The sequence below is a fragment of the Rhopilema esculentum genome, chromosome 18 (genome assembly GCF_057945365.1).
Source record: "Rhopilema esculentum isolate cy_ngs chromosome 18, ASM5794536v1, whole genome shotgun sequence".
In the NCBI taxonomy this organism is placed as follows: Eukaryota; Metazoa; Cnidaria; class Scyphozoa; order Rhizostomeae; family Rhizostomatidae; genus Rhopilema; species Rhopilema esculentum.
Genome location: NC_142832.1, coordinates 7,872,060 through 7,894,803, shown reverse-complemented (window position 1 = coordinate 7,894,803; position 22,744 = coordinate 7,872,060). Strand labels below are relative to the sequence as shown.

At 34.9% G+C, this 22,744-nt stretch overlaps 2 protein-coding genes across 4 annotated transcripts; one reads left to right on the top strand and one right to left on the bottom strand.

Annotated features, from left to right (window-relative positions):
* Nucleotides 1-741: 741 nt before the first annotated feature.
* Nucleotides 742-3,793, bottom strand: LOC135681024 (uncharacterized). The gene is made up of 6 exons (XM_089113790.1): nucleotides 3,689-3,793; nucleotides 2,877-2,937; nucleotides 2,424-2,530; nucleotides 2,242-2,295; nucleotides 1,979-2,086; nucleotides 742-1,788 (listed from the first exon to the last, which is right to left on the bottom strand). Exons 1-6 carry the CDS (start codon nucleotides 3,689-3,691, stop codon nucleotides 742-744), a joined length of 1,380 nt encoding a protein of 459 aa, XP_088969916.1. The 5' UTR covers nucleotides 3,692-3,793.
* Nucleotides 3,794-7,172: 3,379 nt separating this feature from the next.
* LOC135696721 (RUN and FYVE domain-containing protein 2) lies at nucleotides 7,173-22,649 on the top strand. 3 transcript variants are annotated; one of them, XM_089113637.1, is made up of 19 exons: nucleotides 7,173-7,486; nucleotides 9,258-9,375; nucleotides 9,842-9,943; nucleotides 10,194-10,317; nucleotides 11,113-11,186; nucleotides 11,576-11,647; nucleotides 13,612-13,681; nucleotides 15,387-15,488; nucleotides 15,786-15,902; nucleotides 16,346-16,396; nucleotides 16,664-16,780; nucleotides 16,905-17,002; nucleotides 17,240-17,326; nucleotides 18,236-18,365; nucleotides 19,076-19,138; nucleotides 19,303-19,334; nucleotides 20,239-20,287; nucleotides 21,123-21,200; nucleotides 21,794-22,649. In XM_089113637.1, the coding sequence occupies exons 1-19, from the start codon at nucleotides 7,195-7,197 to the stop codon at nucleotides 21,929-21,931; spliced, it is 1,914 nt and encodes a 637-aa protein (XP_088969763.1). In that variant the 5' UTR covers nucleotides 7,173-7,194; the 3' UTR covers nucleotides 21,932-22,649. The 3 variants fall into 3 exon arrangements, 2 of the variants coding, with proteins under 2 accessions (XP_088969763.1, XP_065072279.2); XM_065216207.2 differs by having other exon boundaries at nucleotides 11,573-11,647; XR_010517392.2 differs by lacking the exon at nucleotides 19,303-19,334 and having other exon boundaries at nucleotides 11,573-11,647; nucleotides 21,794-21,932.
* Nucleotides 22,650-22,744: the final 95 nt, after the last annotated feature.

Sequence of the window (22,744 nt, the reverse complement as noted above, 5' to 3'; positions counted from 1 at the left end):
TGTGCGGGTTTACTTTAATGTAGTACAAGATGCCTCTCGACACGAAATGAAAACACAGTTACCTAAAATAATATTACTTTAAAAGGTATAAAGAATGAAAATCTAATAAATCAATCAAACCCTTGGAAAATGCCTTTGGCAAGCATTAGAGACATTTGTCGAAGATCTTTGCTTTTATCAAGAGGCATCAGTACACAATTATCATCCTGAGATATTCCCTACGTGTGCAAACTCTTCATCATTTCTATACCATAAATTTTATTAATTTGAATAAGATCTTCAGCATCTACTTGCTTATAAAACGTTAAAATTAAATCATTGTGCTGTTTAACAGTATTATAGATCTACAAGTCCGTTATTCCTTATTATATTTGCATTTGTCCAAAGTCACATGATATTCCTTCAAAATGTTGTAGTTCTGTAGTAGATGGTTGATGAGAAGCTCAGCATCTTGTACATTTGCTCGTTGCTTATGATGAATTTTTACGCCAGGGTTTGCCAAGTCTAGTTTGATGTGAATGTCAAATGACACATGAAAACCCATTAATCAGAACTGTGATAATTTCAGTGTAATGGCAAAAGCCTTGGAGAATGAACAACAAATAGATAACAAATGTCTGAATAATCAATTTTCTCCTAGCAAATATAACTTCTATATAACAATCTACTTTTTAAACAATTGTGCATTAGCGTAAATGTACATCTAATTGTTTCTAAGATAAGTTTTTCAATAAAACAGACTCATCGAAACTTTTTAAATAGATTCCCAGTCGGAAAGACAGTATTACTTCTTTTAGCGTCTTTGAAGTTTTTAACAATACGCGATTTCATTTTCTTCAACCGTCTACCTAGATTTTTCATCCCCTTAAATCTACTTCTCTCAATAGCCTCATTTTCAACTGCCTTTTCGTAGAGAGTAGCATTGTGCGTTGCGCTACTCAATTTGACTCTTTTCTTCAAAGTCTGGTGATAACAATCTATGCTGCTTTCGTGGCAAAACAGAGAGACATTTTTTGCAGTAGGCAAGACACTGTTGGGGCATGGAAACGAATTAAATCCGTTAGTTACGTCACACAGAAGTTCGTTTCGTTTCCTTTTCAATCCCCGATTTGGAGTTACGTCAGCTGAATAACTCTTTTCAAATAAATTATTCGAGTAAATTGGAGCTCGATTTGAAATATTTGCGTTGCTCAACGAAGGACTAGAAACGGATTCAATAGAAACGTCTATGTCCTCAAATGAGCTATGAAGTGAAATTCTAGAAGTACACTGCAATGGGGCTTCTGCTATTGCGTCATCTATGCTATTCAAAGCATCATCATATCTTATATTATAAACATCTTCAACTTTACGATGTGACCCCTTTTGTTTTACCAAGAAACTATCATTAACACTTTGCTCTTTGCTATATGTGACGTCATAAGTGACGTAAGAGCTAGGTTTCTTAGGATGATAGTACTTAGGGTCACTTGCTTGTTTAGGGACGTATTCGAAACTATCATCAAGAAATCCTTCTACAGTCTCTAAATCTACTTCGTCATTGTCATAGCAAGCATTGTTTTCTTTGAATAAGAGTTCTTCGAATTTCAAGTTTTTGAGTTTGAAGCTCTCTCTAGTTAGCTGGGTATTCTCCAAAGAACCATCAATCAGATTGGTCTGAGACTTTGAAAGCGCTAACTCCATCCGCTTCCTCTGCCTTTTTATGTTTTTGGCGAACTCCTTCATATCAAATTTCGTTAGCATGTAGAAGATTCTGATGTTGTTTAACAGATCGATTTTGCCTGGACCCTGCGAAAATAAGGTCGATTTTTCAATTATTTATTGCATCAGAAACAAAAATGAATTGACAAATCTTTGGAATTAGCTTTTACACAAAGCTTGCTTTTTGCATATAAACATGTACTAAAGCTATTGCCTCTGCCCTGGAATTGAAAATTTCATATAAGAATGAAGATTCTGCTAAAAAATGATACTTTACCTTGTCAACAACAGCAATGCTGTAATAGAATGTGTCCCAGGACGTCAGGATATTTTGAAATAAGTTGGCAAATTTCTTCGTAAAAGGCGAAACAGCTGAGTCATCTGCCTAAAATGGTATAGAGAAAATGATGTTAGAACTTAGAAGGTATCCACATAAGTTGTGGATCAATGTTAGACGAGCCAAAGAATTATTTTCTAAAATGCAATTCCTGAATTACATCGATTGTTAACATTTAAGGATGGTATAGAATCTAAACTTACCATCAAATGAAGATCCTGAAGAGCGCAAAGACAGGCCTTTACTTGGGTTTTTATCTGCAAACGGAGAATTCAGAAAATGATACTTAGTTTGGTAAAAGGAAATAAGTTTCTCTTCATTTCTTCATTCAGCACAGAGAAAGAGATGTAAATTCTCTTGATAGTGTGAAGGTAAGTTTTACTACCTGTGTGAAGGAGAACATTCGGTAGTCAGGATCGAGAAGCTTTTCCTGAATCTTCTTTCTTGGCGACTCGAAGTCCGTCATGTGTTTAATGATCGAAAACAGGGCATCTGCAAAAAGCATTATAAAACCGATACTAGAGCGTCTTTCTACATAACTTTATAGAAAAATGAGAGGAGAAAATTTCAAGGCAATTTACAGGACTGGTTTTAGCAATGCATCTGCAAAAAGGCGAGAAAAAGAGCTTGCTCGTAGATTTAGGTAGCCTTTCTTTTATGTTGTTCAATAAGCAAGATAAGTTGAAGCTCAATTGCATTGTTTCGTCTCTTGCTATGTTGAGACAAACGATGAGTTTAGCATTTGATGATTTCGGAATGATACATTGATGAAAATTTAGTATTTCTTTGTAAAAAACATCGTTATCAGTGGAATAAACGATGAGGTATTAATACTCACTGATATTTTGCAAGAAAAACTCGTACTTTTCAGCAAGAGGACTAGAAAACTCAACTGTAGTCTGCAATGAAAATATTTCGTCAGTGATATTGCACAATTCTCAAAATATGCTTCATGTTATTTTTTCATGAAAGACTTAAATGTGATTTTGGAGGGGAAAGAACCCCGACTTTTGTAATTTGAAGTTATGAATGTTTTAGAATGACAGACCCGTACTCATAAATGGTTAGAGCCCAATTTCAAAATAGCAATGGCAGGGTCATTAATTTTGCTAACGTTTCAAGGAAACAAAGAAAGATGTAATCGTTTTGATCGACATAAATTCTATCGCAACATGAATTGAAGTGGTTATTTAATTCTAGTCGAGGCTGAAGCCTCTCATTCCTGTTGCCCATAGAGATTGCCCCTGGCAACAATAACAATGTTCGTGTCTACGTCTGCTACAATTTAAGGCCTAATCGCTAGGAATTATAGCTCTTGCTGCAAGAATAAGAAAATGATTTCATCAATTTGGGTTCAAGCCGTGTTCCATTTGTTTCCAATTTGTTTTCCTTCAATAACACATCCGTTATATTAATTGCTTGAATGTTTTCATTCAACAAAAATTGGAAACAAATAACCCTTGCCTTTATCCTTTATCCGTCGTTTTTTCAAAATCATCGTTTCTATCTAAATTTATTTCTAAAGGCTGGGTACATGAATACTGTAAAAATGTTGTTTGATTGATTAAGCTTGATTTGGTAAGAAATATAGGACCCTTTTAAAATTTTCTTCTGAAAGCGTAGAGTGCATTATTCGACAAATGGGCTTACCATTGTTTCTTGACTGCAGTTTCGATGTAATAATTTGATGAATGGCTTAGTTTCGACTAAATTCGAATGATTGCCAAGTCCCTTGATATTTTGATCAAAGCAGCTTTATCGACAACCGATTTTTTTAGCGTTTCGAATTGTGAGATTTGTACAAGTATCAGCGATGCAAACTAGCGTCGTGTTTTCAAGTTGAAAAGATCTCAACAGAAATCCTAACGGTTTTTTGTCGTTTTATACTTGTGATTAATTTGACGTAATATCTGGCGTAATTATTTGCATGTTGCTATGTTACTTTAGAATGCCGTTCAAAATGGCAGCTTTTAATGAAAATTCAAAATTAATACCTTTTTAATCAGATCTTTCTGTAAATACCAAATTATTTTTTTTCTTCTAGCAAATAGGAACTAAATAGAGATTTAAAAGAAATAATTGAGTGATGTTTAAATCCAGGAGGTCTTTTAAGACGGCAAAAATTTTTATTGTGATAATAATGATAAGAAGAAGGCCATTTTAAATCTACTGTCGCTTGTTCAATGTGTATGACTTTAAAAAGAAAATTCTAATTATGTATGAGAAATCACATTTTTTCAAAAAATCTCAAATGTTTTTGGCATTTAGGGATCATATTAGCTTTGTATACATAGCAGGCAAACAAGAACGGGCGAAGTGTTCATGTACGCGGGGTCCCAAAAGTATGGAAACGGAAGGTCAAAATGGCGGCTTACGGTGGTCACGGGCCTAAGCCAAATAATTTCAAAATCAGATTCATTAGGTGAAGGCTTGGAAACGATAGTTTGTGGTGGAAAAATGCTTCCACCATTTTTTCCATTTTCGGTTAAAAAAATTTAACGATTGGTTTGTCTGTTTTGAAAATCAGCAAAGCAGAAAAGTTCAGCGAAACTTTGAAGCACTGCTGCAGAACAAGTTTGTAAAATATTTTCAAAAGTATCTATGGAAGATGACCATGAAGTGTCGCTATTTTGAAGAAAACTGAACGAAAAATGTTGAAATTTGAAGTAAACTGCTTAAAGCTTTTTTGGTGATTAAATTAAAACTGAGAAGTCAATTTAGCAGTGCACTTTAATTCTAAAGTTTCGTGGCACAAAGTGAATTGACGTTAATAACTTGTTTATCTTAAATTCTGATTTACTCATTATCTAAGCACATGACAATCAAGAAATTAAACCAAAATATCATTTTTGATAACCTAAAGCTTGAAATCTTGATATGCTTTATAAGTTTCAAAAGTGTTTTAAGCCCATTTTTAGGAATCCTTCGATCAAAATAATATTCATTTCAAAAGCCATTGAGATTACACAAAAATTTATCACAGACCCGAGGCCAAGGAGTCTAGCTGCTAACTGTAGCAATGTTCATAAACCCAAAATGTTTTGGGTACCAGATTGAGTCAGAAGAGCGTGTTTGCACCCAAGGGGCTATTTTCAAGTTAGGACAATAATATTCGTCAAGTTGACTTGATGCTTTTGAAATTAGATCAAGAGACGGCAAAAAATGTTTTAAATTGGGGACAAATTTATTATATTGACTCTGTTTTTGGTAAAAAAGGCCGCCATCGTGGTTGTCGGCAAGAAAATTTTTAGATTTGGTTAATCTATGGTTGGTCAGAAAGTGCAACTAAAATAGAATTTAATGGGAGAAAATCCAAGGTAATATTCCTAAAGTTTAATATCCGAGCGGGCCGGGGCCTAAGAATGACCGACCAAGATCTTCCATTCATCTTCTATTGACAATTCCATGCTTTATGAGTCCAGGGTAGAATAGCCTGTGCTCCAGACCCCTAACTTGAAACAGAGGTATTGGGTCTGGAACACAGGCTAGGGCCGAGAGGCTAGAAGGGTCTTGAGATTTAAAGTTTGCTAACAGAGACAATGATGAAAACAATTGTCCTCTTGCTTAAATAGCAATTGAAAGGTGAACCAGAAATTCTATAATTCAAGAAAATTTCGATGATTCAACTGAAGACAGAGTTTTTAGATTCTGAGCCATTGTTAAATATATTTTGCATCTCAATTCCATAATGACATAACCTATTATGAAGAAGATTTTGTATCAATTGTATCATGGTATATATTAATCATAACCTAACCATGTATATTTCTTAGGTCTGTAGAACCCCCTTTGTTAAACTTACACCACTATATCCCTTGGTAATAGTCCTCTTCTTTTAAGCCCACATTTCAAAAGAGCAAGGTTCAAAAGTCGAAAAATTCAATAAGTGCCTAGGACTTTTGTTCGCAACATCACGACAAGACCATCTGTTTAGTCTTTTTGGCTTTAGCCAGACCTGCCAAGTTTGGTGGGTGCAAAACCTTGAGACTTCTTAAAAATTTCTTTAAAAACCTTGAGTTTTGTAGAAAAACCTTGAGAAAAGTCAAACAGCTTTTTTAATGATTTTATAAACACAAAAAGGTCTTAATACGGGTTCAATCACATCATAAAAAGTTAAAAGAACTAAAAAGAAACATGAATTCCAAATGAAAAAGAGGCTATCTATTTGTGTTCTTCATTGTATTTGTTGGTTGCTTTTTTGGAACTTTCCAAGACTTCTTCTGTGGGTTTCCAGCTATAACAGGGCGTGTTGGACTCGGGATACATTGTTTTCATCGCTAGGATACTCGACAATGTCCCTCCCAGTTTCATCGATGACCTTTCTAACGATTTGTTTTTCTTCACAATGCTGAAAAGTCTTTCCAATTCAGCATTACTGTGAGGGATGTTCAAGATGATTTCAGCTAGCTTTGGCAGAAACTTGAAGCGCTTGGCATTTGAGCCCGGAATTTTCATATCTGCAATATAGCTCCACAAAACATCAATTCTAAAATGAAATGAAATTTCACCATCCATGTCTTTCTACACTCCTTCAGAAACACGTGCCTCTTCCCAGGCTCTCTTTCAAAATCATTATCATTTAGTGTCTGGTAGTCTGTAAACTCTTCATATAATTCATCAGCTGAAATAGCTGACATTAAGTTAGGATACAACATCGTTAGAATATCGCAGAACAGTTCTGTGAGCTAAATATGCAGATACACTAGCATTTGTTCGTTAAAGATGGCAAATTGGGAGAAACTTTTTGATTTTTTTGATTTATGAATTTACCGTGAGAATTTCCTGACCAACCGTGAGATCGTGGGCTTTCTTTAAAAACCGTGGGTCCCACGGCAAAACCGTGGTACTTGGCAGGTCTGCTTTAGCACACTTAGAAAATCCCTGCTGGCCTCTGGCCTGATGAGCACAAGCTTTCTCAATCAAATCACTGTAATTTGGTCTTAGTCAGCTGTTTCTGATAGCTTAACTCAGTTCTTCAACTTGCTATATTTCAGTCAATGTGACTGCTTCTGCATTTAAAATGTACTTCAAGGGGTTCTTTTATTTAGTTCAGAAACTTTGAAAGTATATGTTTATGACGTCACACTGTGGCTGTTTGTCACATGACTCAACCTCGATTTGATCAAAAGGAAGATAGAACTTTAACAACAATCAAAATGGCAACTCAAAATGTAGGAGACAAAAGTAACCATTTGCTTGATCAAAGTACAGATACAATGCTGGTTTCATCAGCTAGAGAAAGGACTATGTCATCCTCTACACAGCAGCAACTGGATTTAGATCCGAAGTGGAAGATAGAGCGAAGTAATCTGTTGAACATTGCGAAAATATGCATCAAAACATTGATTGACGCTTCCCTAAAAAATGGTCGAACTCTGAGTGATGATTTTACTCCACTTCATCAATTCTTTGTTGTGATGGAGCATGTATTTAGACATGGCTTGAAGGGTAAGCTACTGAGATGTTGTGCTTTAGCTTTCTTTTTGCCCGGACAATAAGTTTTCATTTCGCATTGCGCTGTTCCACGAGGGAAGCGAAAGTATCAAGTGAAGTGAAATATTTTCTATTTACCAAATTATATATTTAGAAATGGTTTAAAAGAATATTTAACATGTTCAAAAAGATTTGAAAATCAAACAATGCTATGGATTCTTGTTTTTTTTATTATGTCTTTTGATATTATGTGTTGAACATATCTAATAATGCCATTTGCTCTTTGTTAATGTTGTTGGTTATTGGTCTGAATTGACAGTAATGTTTCAATCTGTTGTTTTGCAATTTAGCGTTTCAAGCCAAAGGTCTTAAAAATTTTGTACACAAGAATTCTGTACATAAAATTTTTTTACATAAAAATTGATGCAATAAAAATCATTACTTGACGTACAACACACATACACAACTCAATTGACTATCTAATAGCAGTGGCGTAGCGTCTATGTATGCTACGCTTGCGGCGCAAGCGTAAAAATTTATAGACAAATTCTAAAATTCTTGCAACACTTTCAATGCATAACAATTTCCGCAATAAACGGCTTCTCTTTCTTGTCATGAGCAGCATGCAGTGAACTCTAGCGCCAACAGGCCAATTGGCCCCAAATTGGCTATTTTTCCAAGTAAACAGATCGCTAAAAATTATGAAATAAGCCCCTCTCCACATCACTCTTTTTGCCTGTCCAAAATAAGAGAAACAGTGCAGCTTCAGTGCAACTCGAGAGAAGCTTCTGAGAGAAGTGAGAATTTTCCGGACTGGAGCTTGCGGTCGGCCTGAGCGCAAGCCTTCCCAAATATTTGATAATCCACAACATGTTTCTACCTATAAGCTGCTTTTTGCGAATACTCTTTGCGTGATACATCATTTCAAATCCAATTATTTTCCTTTCTTTACTTTGTGACTGTTGAAAAGAGAAAAAGTTTCGTCAAAGTGGGGTCAGAGTCTATTTGTCATGATCCGCATTCCGTAATTCAAGTCAAAAGGCTTGCCAGTATAGTCAGAATTTACGGACCAGGGCATGCGGTAGACCTGAGCGCAAGCCTTGCTAAATACATGATGATTTGCCAGGACTAACTTTCTGAAACTTTACACATGGAAGCATCTTCAATTCTAACAACTCTCACAGCTCACTATTTTCATCTTAGTTAACTATGAGAGTAAAAAATGAGCAGAAACTGTTGCTCCTGTTCGCTTGGGCTCTGCAGTGTGTTAACAATTTCGCAATGTGGAGAGCTCCTTCTTGCGGGAATCCCCAGCTTCATTATAGCATAAAAAATTCTTACATTAGGTGGGCATTAGGTGATGCCTTTTCTTGAGGAATATGAATAAGAATAAAATCTTTTGCAAAGCAGTTTTAGCACTAGGAGTTATTCTGAAAAGTCTCGCTAAACAATTGAGCTTTTTTCAAAAACTTTTGCATGGGTGATAATTTTTCCCTTGGCCCCTCTTCACTTTCCAACCTCTGTCGGAGCCTCTGATGGTAAGAATAGACACCTTGATTGATTAGAATTAGAGTACAAATGATTTGTTACTTTGAAAATCAAAATTTGCTATCACGATTATCATTAATTACCGCTTGTATTTTTTAGAAACTGAAATTACCATTACATTTATTCAACATAGCCGTATATTTTATGTTACCGCATGCCTAAGTTCTGCGCTCACGCTACGCCACTGTCTAATAGATAAATAAATCATTTGTTAATTTTTTTATTTGGTTCTTTGCAGGTAAACGAAGCCTTCTTGGCACAAGAAAAGATTTCTGGGGACTTCTTGAATCTATGGAGCATAAACTGACAACACTTAAAGATATGATGACAAGCATTAGAAATTTGCCTTTAATCAAGTAAAGCGTTGATGATCCTTATTTCTTTAAAACCACAAACTGATTTTTAGAAAAATAGATAATCTTTATGCTAGATGTATTACTATGTTGATAATAACAATATAAATGTCAAGCAAGAACAATGCAAAATGATAAGGAATGCAATATTAATGGAAATGATTTTCAATATAAAACTTTTTGAAAACTTACTAATATTTTGCCCCATACAACTTGTCTGAGAATGAATTGTTGGACAATGCACTCAAGGAATTTGTTAGATCTTGTTTCTCTGTCTGGATGTAATTGGAACATCTGCTGGAAATTTTAGATTACAGCCACATTCAGTACTTTTCTTTATTTACCATTTTTTGATATGTGTTTTCTTTTTAACATTCTTAAAATCAGCATGCTTATATTTCTTGGTGTGGCCCATGGTCAGGTTTTTCTTTTTTGTTATGGGTTTTTATCTTTGATATTTTGTTATAAGGACAAATATAGGAAAAGGCAGAGCTTGGTTAAGGTTGGCATTGATGCAAAAAGTGTTAGCAGAGCAGGTCCAGACATTTATTGAAGACAAGAATGATTTGAGGTGAGTGATCATTAAAGCAGCTATCTAAATTGTTTCTTTAAAGGCAACATGATACAAAAGCTTAGATTATTAAAAGTTTCCTGACTTATTATCTTGCCTTTCAATTATCCATACCTAGTTACCATTTTTTGATGTCTGGGCAACCTTTGAAAAATCAGAACTGAATGCGTTTTGTCAATTTTTTTGTGATACCGATCAATATTCAATCTTTTTTTGCAATTTAAATCTTATTCATTTCTTTGCTTTTCAGAGAGTGGTATGAACAGTATTCAATGATGCTCAATGAGGAGAGCATTGTCATTAGTGGCCTTCTTGTTGGTCTTAATGTTATTGATTGCAACTTTGATTTAAAAGGAGAAAACCTAGACACGGCTGTAAGTAACCATGTTTCTTACATATCTTGAGGGTCTAAAGTAAAACTGTTGTCTTGAAAATTAAACCAATTTTACTTTGTTTTCTTTGAACTTCGAAATTCTTGAGCTTTATGGGTTTAGTGCCAGGGCTATCTAAGGAGGCTCAAACCAGAAAGTGAACCGTTTTTATACACCTTATTCAGGTTTGAGCCTGTTTTTTCTAAAGACAAGAAGCTACTCTTTATCTATTCTTTTTTGAAAGCATTCCTTAACAAAAAAATAAACCACAAGAACTTTTCTCGACTTGCAGTTTTCCCATAAACAAAATAAGCCTTAGAAAGTTTTGAGTATCAAAACATGCCGTGGAAATTTTTTATCCACTGATACAATTGATCTACATACGCGGCAAAGATTTTGCCCCTTCCATTACAAAATGCTTCTTTCTAGTGAAACACATTAAAGCAACAAGACCAATTTTAAAAAATTGGAAACACTTGCACATAATTTTTGGTCCCTGTTCTATGAATCCTTTTCAATTGTTTGTGGCTTCAAACGTCTTGAAATATCCAGCACTTTTAGATGGTTCAGATGATTGTATGTTTGGGAATGATTAGAACTGCATGCAACATTGAAGAGTGATTTGTTGATTCAATTTGTGATCTGACGTAAAAAAAAAAATTACAAACATTTTGAGTTGTTTGAAATAGATTGTGGACTGTTTTGCCAAGAAACACCATCATCATTTCCCTTTATTCTGATATAGCAGCTATATTTGTCAATGAAGATACTCTCATTATGATGTGATTTATTTTTCAGACTGGTATAATAGATATGAGTTTATATCTGCGTGATGGAAACTATCTTGAAAAAACTTTTGAAGATGGCAACGGGTAAGTAATGTAGTCCCAGTTTTATGATGCACTAGACTAAAAAAGCCTAAATCATTATCAACGTTTATTTAATTGTCCTACTGTATTTACAAATGTCCTTCGTAGTACAAAATTTCAAGGTTTCTTCATATAGCAAAAATAGTTCTTTGCAACTTTTGTTGATATTAATGTTTTTTGTTTGACAAAGAAAGGAAAGTTATTTTATTGTTTTATTTCTTAGTTAGAAACAGGCCTATTGTCAATCAGAATTAGCGATGACTGCTAAAGTGTTGGTCTAAAAGGGAAATGTTTGTTTAAACCAGTGTTATTATAAAAATTCCTATTACGGAATTTTTTGAATTCACTTTTCCTGCTTTCAATGTAATTCTTTCTATTTTCTCACTTAGCAGAGGCACTGATCAAAAGTTAGAAATAATTCTTGATCAAAAAGCTTACTTAGAAGAGCTCAACCGCAGTCTTAAGTAAGTTATTTCTTTGACATTTATCTTTTTTCCTTTCTTTTTGTCTTGAACGCGCCAATATGTCCAGAGTTTTTAAGTCAGGAGTGGTGCAGCAGTTATCTGTCCCAAGTGTGCTTGGTGCAGTTGTAAACTATAACCACTAAAGGAGCTTCTGCAGGTTTATTGTGTTTGTAATTATTAGAGCAAGAGAGGAACATGAGACTAGGAAATATTGATCATCATTTGTCAAAAAAGGGAAGGGATGGAACAAACTTGACAGGAATCATCTGAGTAGAGTGAGTGGAAAAGTGCACAAAGCTGATTGGCAGGAAGCTTAGTCTCCTGAAAAGGAGAAAGAGAAGAAGGAACACACGCAGAAATAGAGAAATAGATGACAAAGATCAAAGATAACAAGTATGAAAAAAGGAAGGAGAACATGGTTGGTAAAAGCGAGGTTTGAAAAGAGGAATAGCCCGAGTGGAAGAACAATGCAAGAAAGGAGTTCTCAAGGAGTGTTGATTTGGGTGTGAAGTGGGGGGCTCTGGTTGGAACCAGATCTCTAATTTGTAAATTACACTAGATGAGATATGTTGAAATAGAAAATAACAGCTAAAATGTACGTGAATAAAGATGATAACCAAATAATCCACCGAAACTTAGACATACTGATTCAAAGGTTATGTTGGGAAATTGAATGTAACAAAAGATTGTGCCAAGGATATTAAGAGGAATTGCAAGGCGTAACTGTAGTTTGTATCAAGTACTCGGCTGTGTCTGTATAAAAATCTACGTTTACATGGGTTTATGAAAACCTGGAAGAAATCTGGAAGAAGTCAGTCAAGATAAGCCCTTAACCTTCCTCCCGTCCTGAAATCCTTCCTCAAATTTTTCAAGCAATGATCTTGGACAAGGCGTGGCTGGGGAGTTACTACGGCGCAATTAATGGGAAGTGGTAACTGATGCAACAAATCGAGACAACGTTATGTGTTTGGGTCGATGGAAATTATCGCATGCGATAAAGCTTTGCTAGAATACCAATCACATTACAGCTAAAAAATAATATCTCTTTTTAAATTTCGAATAATGAAATCGATGGAAACATGATATAATATAAATTGAAAAGTTTCAAAACCATGGTTCAGTATTCTCTTTTCAGTTGTGTTTTCTGGCGGTAAAAGGGTGTGGCCTAAAAATTTTGTGTCTGTTCGTGCCACCATTCGACTCTACGACAGATTCAACGCGTGTTTTAAAAGCGCAACAAAGAAACAAGTGCAAAATAAGTTGTCTCAACTATTTTTTGAAATTATATTTTACCAAAGGCTTCCTCCAAATTTTTATTGGCTCTCAAACCCTCCTCCGGTCAATGACCGTGCGACCGTAATGTTTTCTAGACTCTGGAAGAGTGTGCTGCCAAAAAGATAAATTGACCGAATCCTTTGAAACTGTGATTGTGTTGCAAATCTTGCCAAGGATTTGATATTGAAGGAAAGACACTCTGATCGCACCAGTGAAAAATGTCGTTGCCATAACTTAGAGTTGATCGTGTAACTCTAAAATCACCCCGAATCTTATCTATGCTTGCTTGCTCAAACTGGTTATCAAAAGTTCAGAAGCAATAACCACTTCTTTCTGGTACCAAGATTTAGTGGAGCAAAATACATTAGACTTGAGTTAGGAAATGATCCCTGAGTAATCGCGAATCGCGATACTGGGTAAAAACTATCGTGTTTGCATTCTGAAAATATTCTGAACTGCTTAAAAGAAGAGGCTCAGAGATGCTGTAAAATTCTTAATAAAATGACCTTTATGTGGATACAAGTAGCTTATCAGTTTTTTGAAAGCAACGTGCTATAGAAATTTGTGAAACAATTGAAAGAATGAACATTTTTCTGCACGAGTGGCATCGTTTTCCTTCTAAGTTGAAATCAAATGCTTCTGGCGTCGTTGTGTTATTTAAAGCGTGACCCCTTCTCTCTTATCTCTAGTGACTCAGCCTCAAAGCTTCAAAATAGAATAAATGAACTTCAAGAAGAAAACAAGCGTATTCAAGATGAGGTGACATTTTTTCGCTATGATTTGCAAAATTGCTCGTTTTACTAGCTTTTGAGTTGAAATTTTCTTGAAATGCTTAGTTTTGCATTTTTCTTAATTCAGGTGAAATATCCGTTTGATTAAGCTATCTTTACTTGATCAGAGCTCAGTTGCTTTGGTGTTCACTCTCTCAATTTCTGGAACGTCAAGGCCTGGCCCAACATCTCGATCGTCGAATTGAAAAGGCCTATTGTAATGTTTTTGCTGCACGAGACTATTTTGTGGTATCATCTAACACAATTGATTATATCTGTGGTAATAAGCTATTACGTCATCCAAAGGTCTGTGCATGGCTAGTGATCTTATTGGGGATGCAAGGATCTTACGTAGATTCCCATTGTTTTGGGCTACTGTTCTAGCAATTTGTCTTAACCAATGAGAAAAGTATGCCTTATGCACATGTTCATTAGTACAGGGCTCGCAGAAGAAATTTTCTTCTCTTGGCGCTTCGCAGCACATAATGAAAACAATTATACAACATTTATGCATAATATGTTTCCTTCCCATTTTCTCAAGACACGCTTTTCTCTTAATTCTCTTCATCTTTTTACTGGAGACTTGCTTATGAAAGGAAATGCGAAAATAATGTCATCAATCTTAACTTCGCATATGCATTTGACCTTCAAACGGATGCTTGTTCGCCTCCCCTGAAAGGCTGAGCATATCCTGCTCAAAATAACCAGCAAAGAGTTTTATTTTAGACGTTGTTTGCAACTCTTGATTCTGTCAGTGTATGAATGATCTAGTTTAAAGACTCACAGGTACTTCAAGTATCTAGCGAATAAGATAATCGTGTTTGACAGTTCATTTTCGTATGCTAAATTTGTATATGAAAATGGTTAGATTTACATTTACAATCACCGTCGTTTGAGGCTGTTGTTTGAGTAGAAGCATTTATAGAACGAACAGCTTGGAAGGCTATTGAGGAGCTGTGTGCGATAGCTGCTAAAGAAAAATTGACAGATCTGTGTTAGTGACAAATGTAGTTTAAACATGGCATTGCATTGTGAATTGATGGGTTTAAGTCAGTAACCAATCCGATTAAAACATTGTATTCCATTGTGAATTGATGGGTCTATGTTAGTAACCAATCCGATTAAAACATTGAATTCCATTGTGAATTGAATGATCTATGTCAGTAAGAAATCCTTTAAAGATATGAGCATGACATAAAGATCGATTCAATTTGCTGACAGATCATACAAGTGACATGATTAGTAAAACGATTTGGAAAATATAAGGATTTAAAATTGTTAGAGTTATAGAACGTTAGTGTACTAGAATTTAGGAGCTTGAGTTAAAGAATCAATTTGTGTTTGGCTGTCATCACAGCACTGGCTATTATAGCTGGATGAACTAGTCAAACAAGATGACGTAAATATGAATACTAGTCTAAACCAGTCAATCAAGACAGCATGAAATTAATGAAAACAAGTTAAATACTCCTGGAGCCAGCCAAAAATTTATAAAGGCGATTATGGGAGTGTTTTGAATCTGCAGGTTAAGAAGAAACCGAATCTTAGTTTGAGCCACCTCGTCTAATTTTGTCAAATGTAACGTACAATTAACAGTGTTTCGTTCTGTAGGCTACAGAACCAATGACAAGATTAAAAAATAAAGCGTAATATATGGTGGTAAACATTATTTTGTTGTAATTTTTACTTTTTAGCTTTCTTCGCTAAATGAAAAATATTCGGGAGTCCTGGACGAGAAAGAGAATATAAAGAGCGAAAATGAAAGACTACAAAATGATCACCTTAAACGCTTGCAGGTACATTTTTCACTAAGCATATGTATACAATTCACTAATTTCACATCAAATGTGTCAAATACTTTGTTTTGCAAGGGATGTTAGGCCAAATGCAGTAGTGTTGTATATGAAAAAGCTGCAGATTAGAGCTTCTGTATTTTGATTGTGTAGAGTCTTTGCTTAAGTTTAATTAACATTCTTGATGACTTAAGGGAGAGGTATGGACAAATAAAGAAGAGTATTCTGTTAGCAAAGTGCCTTTCAGGTGATGTCCGCTGTTTTTTAAACCATTTTAAGTAATTGGACGTCTGTTTTCAGTTGGCTCAAGCAGATATAAACATAGAACGGGAAACATATCAACAGTCAAGAACTGGCCTAAATGAAATGTACCTTCAAATAAAGAGACAGTATCAGACGGAAGCTGACCATCGAAAGGTGAGCTGCAATTTTGATTTCAATCAATCTATATCATTATCAGTCAATAACAGCAAGTTGAAAGTATTACTGTTTTCGTGATGTTTTATTTTCACTTATTATTATATCGTTTTGAGATTTAAAATAGGCAATAGCACATCTTTCACGTGTTATCTGCAAACTTAGATAACTTAGCTTTAAAATAGAAACAAATCAATGTTTTTTAAACAAATAAGATTTATATGTATATAAGCAAGGAAAAATTCACATCTTTCTAAAACAGAAGAATGCGTTTTAAGTGGAAAATTTTCCTTTTTGTTCGAGTTTTATGAGATAGCATGACTGTGATATATTTGATCTGATGAAGCATATTTGCTGTTCAATGCATTGATCGTCCTTATACATTTGTTGTTTCTGTAAATTAGCTGCCTAAATTTAAATGCGAATTTAACAAAATTTTGCAGGAGCTCCAGCAAGATTTACATGTTCAATTGGCAATGAATCAAGAGAAAGAGGTTTACTTTGCATATGTTATTTTCCATATCTTTGCATATCATTTTTTAATACTAATATTATCCTTCTTTCTTAATAGTTTTATCACATTTTTATCAGTCTTTTGGTATCTAATATGTTCTTTGCATATTTCATTTTCTGGATATTTCATTTGCTTCATTTCTTGATAAAGCATCACTCTCTGCAAAAAGGTTCCGTTCTTTTAGCTTCAAGAATTTCTTGTTTCATGCACGCTCGAATGAACCAACTTCTGTTTCTTGTTCTTTTAGGTAGCAATGCGGCTACTCGAGAAGGACGTGTATGACAAGCAAGACACGCTTATTTCATTACGAAAGCAGTTGGAAGACGTCAAGAAAATGAACATTGACTTGAACGAGAAACTCAAGGTAGTGATTGCTAAAAACCATGCGCATTTGAAGCTTGCTTGGCAACTATTGAGTGCTGTTACACTTTTAGTGACGTATTTACAAAAGGATTCTGTACTGATTCAAATATTTTGAATATTTCTAGAAAAACGTGGAAGAGCTAAAAGCTCGCTCTGTTGAATGGAACAATATGTCAAAGAAAGTACAAAGTCTGGCGATGCAAAACGAAGAACTGGAAAGTCGGTACGCGGACATTGACGTCTTGAAAAGTCGTAAAGAATCGTCGTTTTTCTCTTCTGGATATTGATTAGAGAATTTAACGTTGGTATACGCACGTGTATCAACTGAGATCCGAGTAATTGTAAATATTAACTGACATGGTTGAGACATCATCAGCAATAACTGGCATTGGTTTGATTCTCAATTTTGATTTCTGTTTTTTGTCTTATTTATTATAAAATCTCTTGTTTTTCATCGAAGAATTAGCGAAGCGGACGCTGCGAGGGCGGAGGCGCTGGAGACACTCTCACAAATGGGATTTAAGATGGGAGACATCGAGTCTGAAAGGTAAGACTCCTGACTGGTGTAATGTAAATTTTTAATGTTGATTTGATACCTATTAACAGAAAATGTTACTCATTCTTTGTTTCATCATATTCGACTTTATGATTTTCTTATGGAATTTATGTTAATAATGCAACCAGATAACTCAAATGGTGCCTTTGTTTCTATTTCCTTTCTACTTGTGCTCTTAATGGAGCCGAGACGTATTTGTTGTTAAGTCTTAATTTCTATTGTTATTGTCTCTCATTTTAAGGCCTTCGGAATTGGCTACAATCAGTAAATGCCCAGGCATTATGCTTTTCACCAGCGAGTGATCGCGTTTGCTCTTGTGAATGTGATAATGTACCTTGAGCTATGTAATCTCGATAAGAGTCAAATCATATTCGACTTTATGATTTTCTTATGGAATTTATGTTAATAATGCAACCAGATAACTCAAATGGTGCCTTTGTTTCTATTTCCTTTCTACTTGTGCTCTTAATGGAGCCGAGACGTATTTGTTGTTAAGTCTTAATTTCTATTGTTATTGTCTCTCATTTTAAGGCCTTCGGAATTGGCTACAATCAGTAAATGCCCAGGCATTATGCTTTTCACCAGCGAGTGATCGCGTTTGCTCTTGTGAATGTGATAATGTACCTTGAGCTATGTAATCTCGATAAGAGTCAAATCAAATGGCTTTAATTTGTCAGCTTTCTGTCTCTATTGTCTTTGAGACTCTTGGTAATCCAGGATTTGATTAATGAGGAGCATAACAGCTCAGAAAATCATTTAAATTCTAATATCTTTTTTACACAAACAATTAAATCTCTCTTCCTATCCTTTCTAACCTAATGAACTCAAAATGCTGTTTATCAATTCTGCTCTTGTTTATTCATAATAATTTGCTTATTCGTGTTATTTTCCTGATTGCAGACATACGTTAGAGATGAATTTAAAGATCGAGAGGGAATGGCGCAGTGGTATTCAAACGGATTTAGAACAGGAAAAAGAACGGGTTAGAAGCCTTGAGAAAGAACTGCTTCAGCTTAAGATACTGCAAGAGGTACCAAAGACAGACTTACTTATTCACGATAAAAGTCAGCGCTGATGTGTATTTATTAATATTTATGTATAATGTTAACGCCAAGAATGTTTAATTATAGTGTGATTTACGGTTGAAGTCTTCTTTTGATTTTTCTTTTGATGTTAACGCATTCACATCACTGCTTGATCTGCTTCATGCTTCAAATATATGCTTTGTATTCCTTCGTCAATAATTTCGAAGCACCTTTTCCACAAACTCAACAACTTCCTTTCATTAAAGTTTTTTCTTTTTCGAAAATGAACGGAAAGATTCATGCTTATCTGATGTTCCTGTCAATTTCTAAGACTGTAAAATTATTATTTTAGAACTTCAACAGCACATGATATGCTCGCGTTTCTTATTGGCCTCATTTGATCAACAACTATGTATACATTCCCTAACTGAACACTGTCTATCATTATTTTGATATTCTTGATGGGAAGTATCAGATGAGAAGCTTCAGTAAATCTCGTACTGAAAGAAGAACGTGTTAAAAGTTTTCAAATAATTGAAAAAGAACGGGTTAATATAATGGAGAAAGTTTTCTTACTCAAAACAAAATTCAAGTACTATTCAACGATTCCTTTCGTCATTTCTAGATATCAAATTTTCTTTAATTCATCTTTTTGGTTTTCACTACAATAATCGTATTTTGCCATAGATAGATCTGAGATTTATTCTTTGAACAGGAAAACGTATCACTGAAATCCCAACTGAAAGAAATTGGAGCAAAATACGCTGAGCAGGAGTCTGTAAGTTAGATATGACAAGTTTTTATTCTAGAAATATAACATGTTCGTTTGCTTGGTCTCTGGCAATGAAAGCCAAGTGATTGTTTTTCTTTATTTCTTTCTATTTTGCACCTGCAGTCTAGTTATCTCACCTAAATATTGTTACTTGGGTTATCATTTTTTAGACGTTGGTTGAAATGGCTGATAAACTAACCAAGTAAGTCGGCTGCAGTCGTCATATAATGCTTATTTAGTTGTATTTAGCCTTAGTTCTTTATATCTACTTGAAGTTTTGGAGTTTTCTTTTACTGTAGTCCCTATGAAAAGGCTATATATTATATATTATAAAGATTATGTATTATTATACATTATTATACATTATTATATATTATTATATATTATTATATATTATTATATATTATTATATATTATTATGTTGATATCTACAATCACGTATATGGCAGCCATTTTCTGCACTAATTGAAGATAACGTTTTGTGGTTATGTTACATATCTTGGTTTCAATAAGTTTTCTTCCTTTTGTTAGTAATATACCCTCTTGTCAAAGCAAGCTGTTTCTTTAAGGTGGATGTACACTATTTCTTTTTAATATTCATTGGCATTTATTGGCTGGCTTTCTGGTTCTACCACCTCAGTAAAAATCTTTAAATGCCAATAGGACGTCTGTAGGAAGTAACCTTTTTATTTTGATGTTACATTGAAAGCATTCTTTAACAGATTCAGAGCAGGAACGTTGCAAATTAGAAATATCCTAAAGAGAGAATAACGTTTCTTAATTTTGCTCAATATCTTAATGGCTTCCTCGAAGTAAAGATATTTGTTGGCACCAAATTCCCTAATAAGATACGCTGGAGGTAGCACTCAGAGGTTTCAAAAGACTAGCTAAAGGTTTCATTGGTTACCTAAAAATATTTATTAGCTACCTAGTGGCTTCATTGCTTACCTTAAAGTTTACTTAGGATGCTTTAAGGCTACAAACCTTATTTTGGCCACGTGAAATCGTGCCTGTAGAAAAGACGAGGAATGCAATCAAATATAATAAAATGTTGGAACTGACTGGCGTTTGACGATGCTTTGATGAAGTTTCTGTAATTTCTATAGATCTCAACTTCACGTCGACGACATGAAAGAAGCCACAGCAGTTATGAAGGTAATTTGTCTTCTTTTTACGGGCATCTCACTGCCATCAGTTGATTTGTCATTATTGCTTTAAAACTTTACATGAGCAACAGACTTATAAATATTTTAATCTGCTATAAAACTGCAGGGGAGGAAACCAATTTTAGGTTCAGTTGTTAGAGGCGCAGACTACAGAGCCAAGGGTCCGTGGTTGGAGTCCTTGGCATAACTAAACTTTCACCCAGAGTGAGTAGAGTCGCCAGCTCTCTGTAATTCCAGCCATAGGAATCACGAGGTGTGGTCACATCGAGAGAAAGGACTAGGATACTGCGCGATCAGCATAAGCTTTTAATTGTCCTAAAAACTACCTTCGGATGCTAGGTAGCAACAAATACAAATACAAAAACAAAAGTTTTGAATGACACAATGGGATATGTGATATGACGTAAGTTAGTGACGTACTCACCAAGTGCACAAAGGAAATAAAAACCAGTCCAGCCCTTGACATTGAAACGTCTTTCTAGCTGGCATCAAATAAATACGAATTTGAAAACGGAATGATCTAAAAACGGTTTAAGTCATGTTGGTGTTAATCCCGATAACAAAGCAATTTCAATGAGGACGCGAACGATTATTTCAAATAAAAGCGTGTTAAAATAAGTGGGGCCTAAATGAACGAATAGCTCTTCGAAATTGGTCTTCTCCTTTTATCTCTTGGATGAAAGCGAGCATTTCAACTAGAATCCCATCGATTCATGATGTTATTTGATTTTCTTATCTAAGACTCTGGTTATTTTCTAGCAAAGTAATTAAATGGTCATATTTTACAGTAAAATGATCTTAAAGGTTCAAGTTTTTCTTTTAAGGATCAAGTTTGGAAGGATGACAAGTCGGTTGTCAATTGCCAACAGTGCGAACAACCATTTTCTGTCGCGAGGAGAAAGGTACCAGATATAATCTAGTTTTTATTACTTTTTATGTTTACTTTTTATGTCTATATTCCAAACAGTTTCTTCAAATTAAAAAGAAAGGTGCTCTACGAAGATCAACGAAGACTTTAAAGATTTGTTACCAAGAACACGAGTCTGGGATCAAAGACGTTAGGAAGCTACAATCCTTGTCTAAAATACCTAGTAGACCACAATATTCACGTTCAAAGACGGACAAATTCCGGGTTTAAGTGCCTCTCGAAATCATCAATGTTCTTGCTATATTCTCTCCCCCTCTCTTACAATGACCTCACCTTCATTAGTCCAATCCTTGTTGGATTTTCACTTAAAATCATGCAACATTGATGTTAATCGAAATTGTAATGGGGGGAGTGGGAAACAACATTTTAAAATTATCAGTATTTAATGCAGCTGTTCCAACAATTGGGCCCCAGTCTGTTTTTAACTATACGCGGCCGGAAAATCGGGAACCACAAATGCACCTTATTAGCAAATCGGTGTGATTTACCTGTACATGTTAACGGCTGCTGAAGTTTTATTTTTCTCAAATGAAATTGAATTTCATCGCGCTTTGATTAAATTCACAGCACCACTGTCGTAACTGCGGAGGAATCTTTTGCAACAGCTGTTCAGATAACACAATGCCGCTGCCCTCTTCAGCCAAGCCCGTCAGAGTTTGTGACACGTGCCTCGACAAGCTGCTCGCTAGGTATAAAGCCAGTTAACATAAACTAATTGCAATGTCACGCAGGTGATGATCCGCACCTAGGCAGCCCTGAATTCTTTGAAATGGAGATAGAGCGCACTACTAGAGGGATTTTTATCAATTAATACAAAATTTCAATCGCAGTCAAATAGTTGAGTTTAATTTGTATAATTGACTTTGTAGTTAGTTAATGGTACGCAGTTTGTTTTGTACAGGGGAATACGTATGAACGAGTTTCTAATTCAGTATATTTGAACACATAACCTGCGCAGTCAATTTGCGAAATTTGAGCTTTTGCTGCCTACTAGCGCGTGGTGATTTTGCCTAGCCTGGCTACGAAAGCCTCAGCTTCATTTAACTCCCAGTTTCTTAGGCTCTAGTACCCAGGGTGGATAGATTTTGCCATGAACAATATATGATATGCGTCGCAGCATGAGTATAAGACTAAATAAGCTAGAATTGGCTTATAAGAAACGGGTTTGGGCGACCGCCGACCATACATCCTGAAGTAGCTTTTTAGAATCGCAAGCCAAATCAAAGGGTTGGCCTACTAGTAAGTGCTCCACTTTTTGTTTTAATACTTTTTCGTAAGAGTATGGTTTTGAGGGATGTGTACTAAATTTTTTTGATTTTCTATGTTGTTGCAAATTGATAATTGAAAAACAATTAACAAAGAAATTGTATCCTACAGAACAATAACTTTAATATATATATTCATATATGGTATTCAAAATTCAGCTGACTGTTTCTTGAAGCATCATCCATTTAATGCTGATATGTTGCTCAAGCAGAGCAGTCTCCTTGCTAAACAAAACAATTACAAATTAGTTAC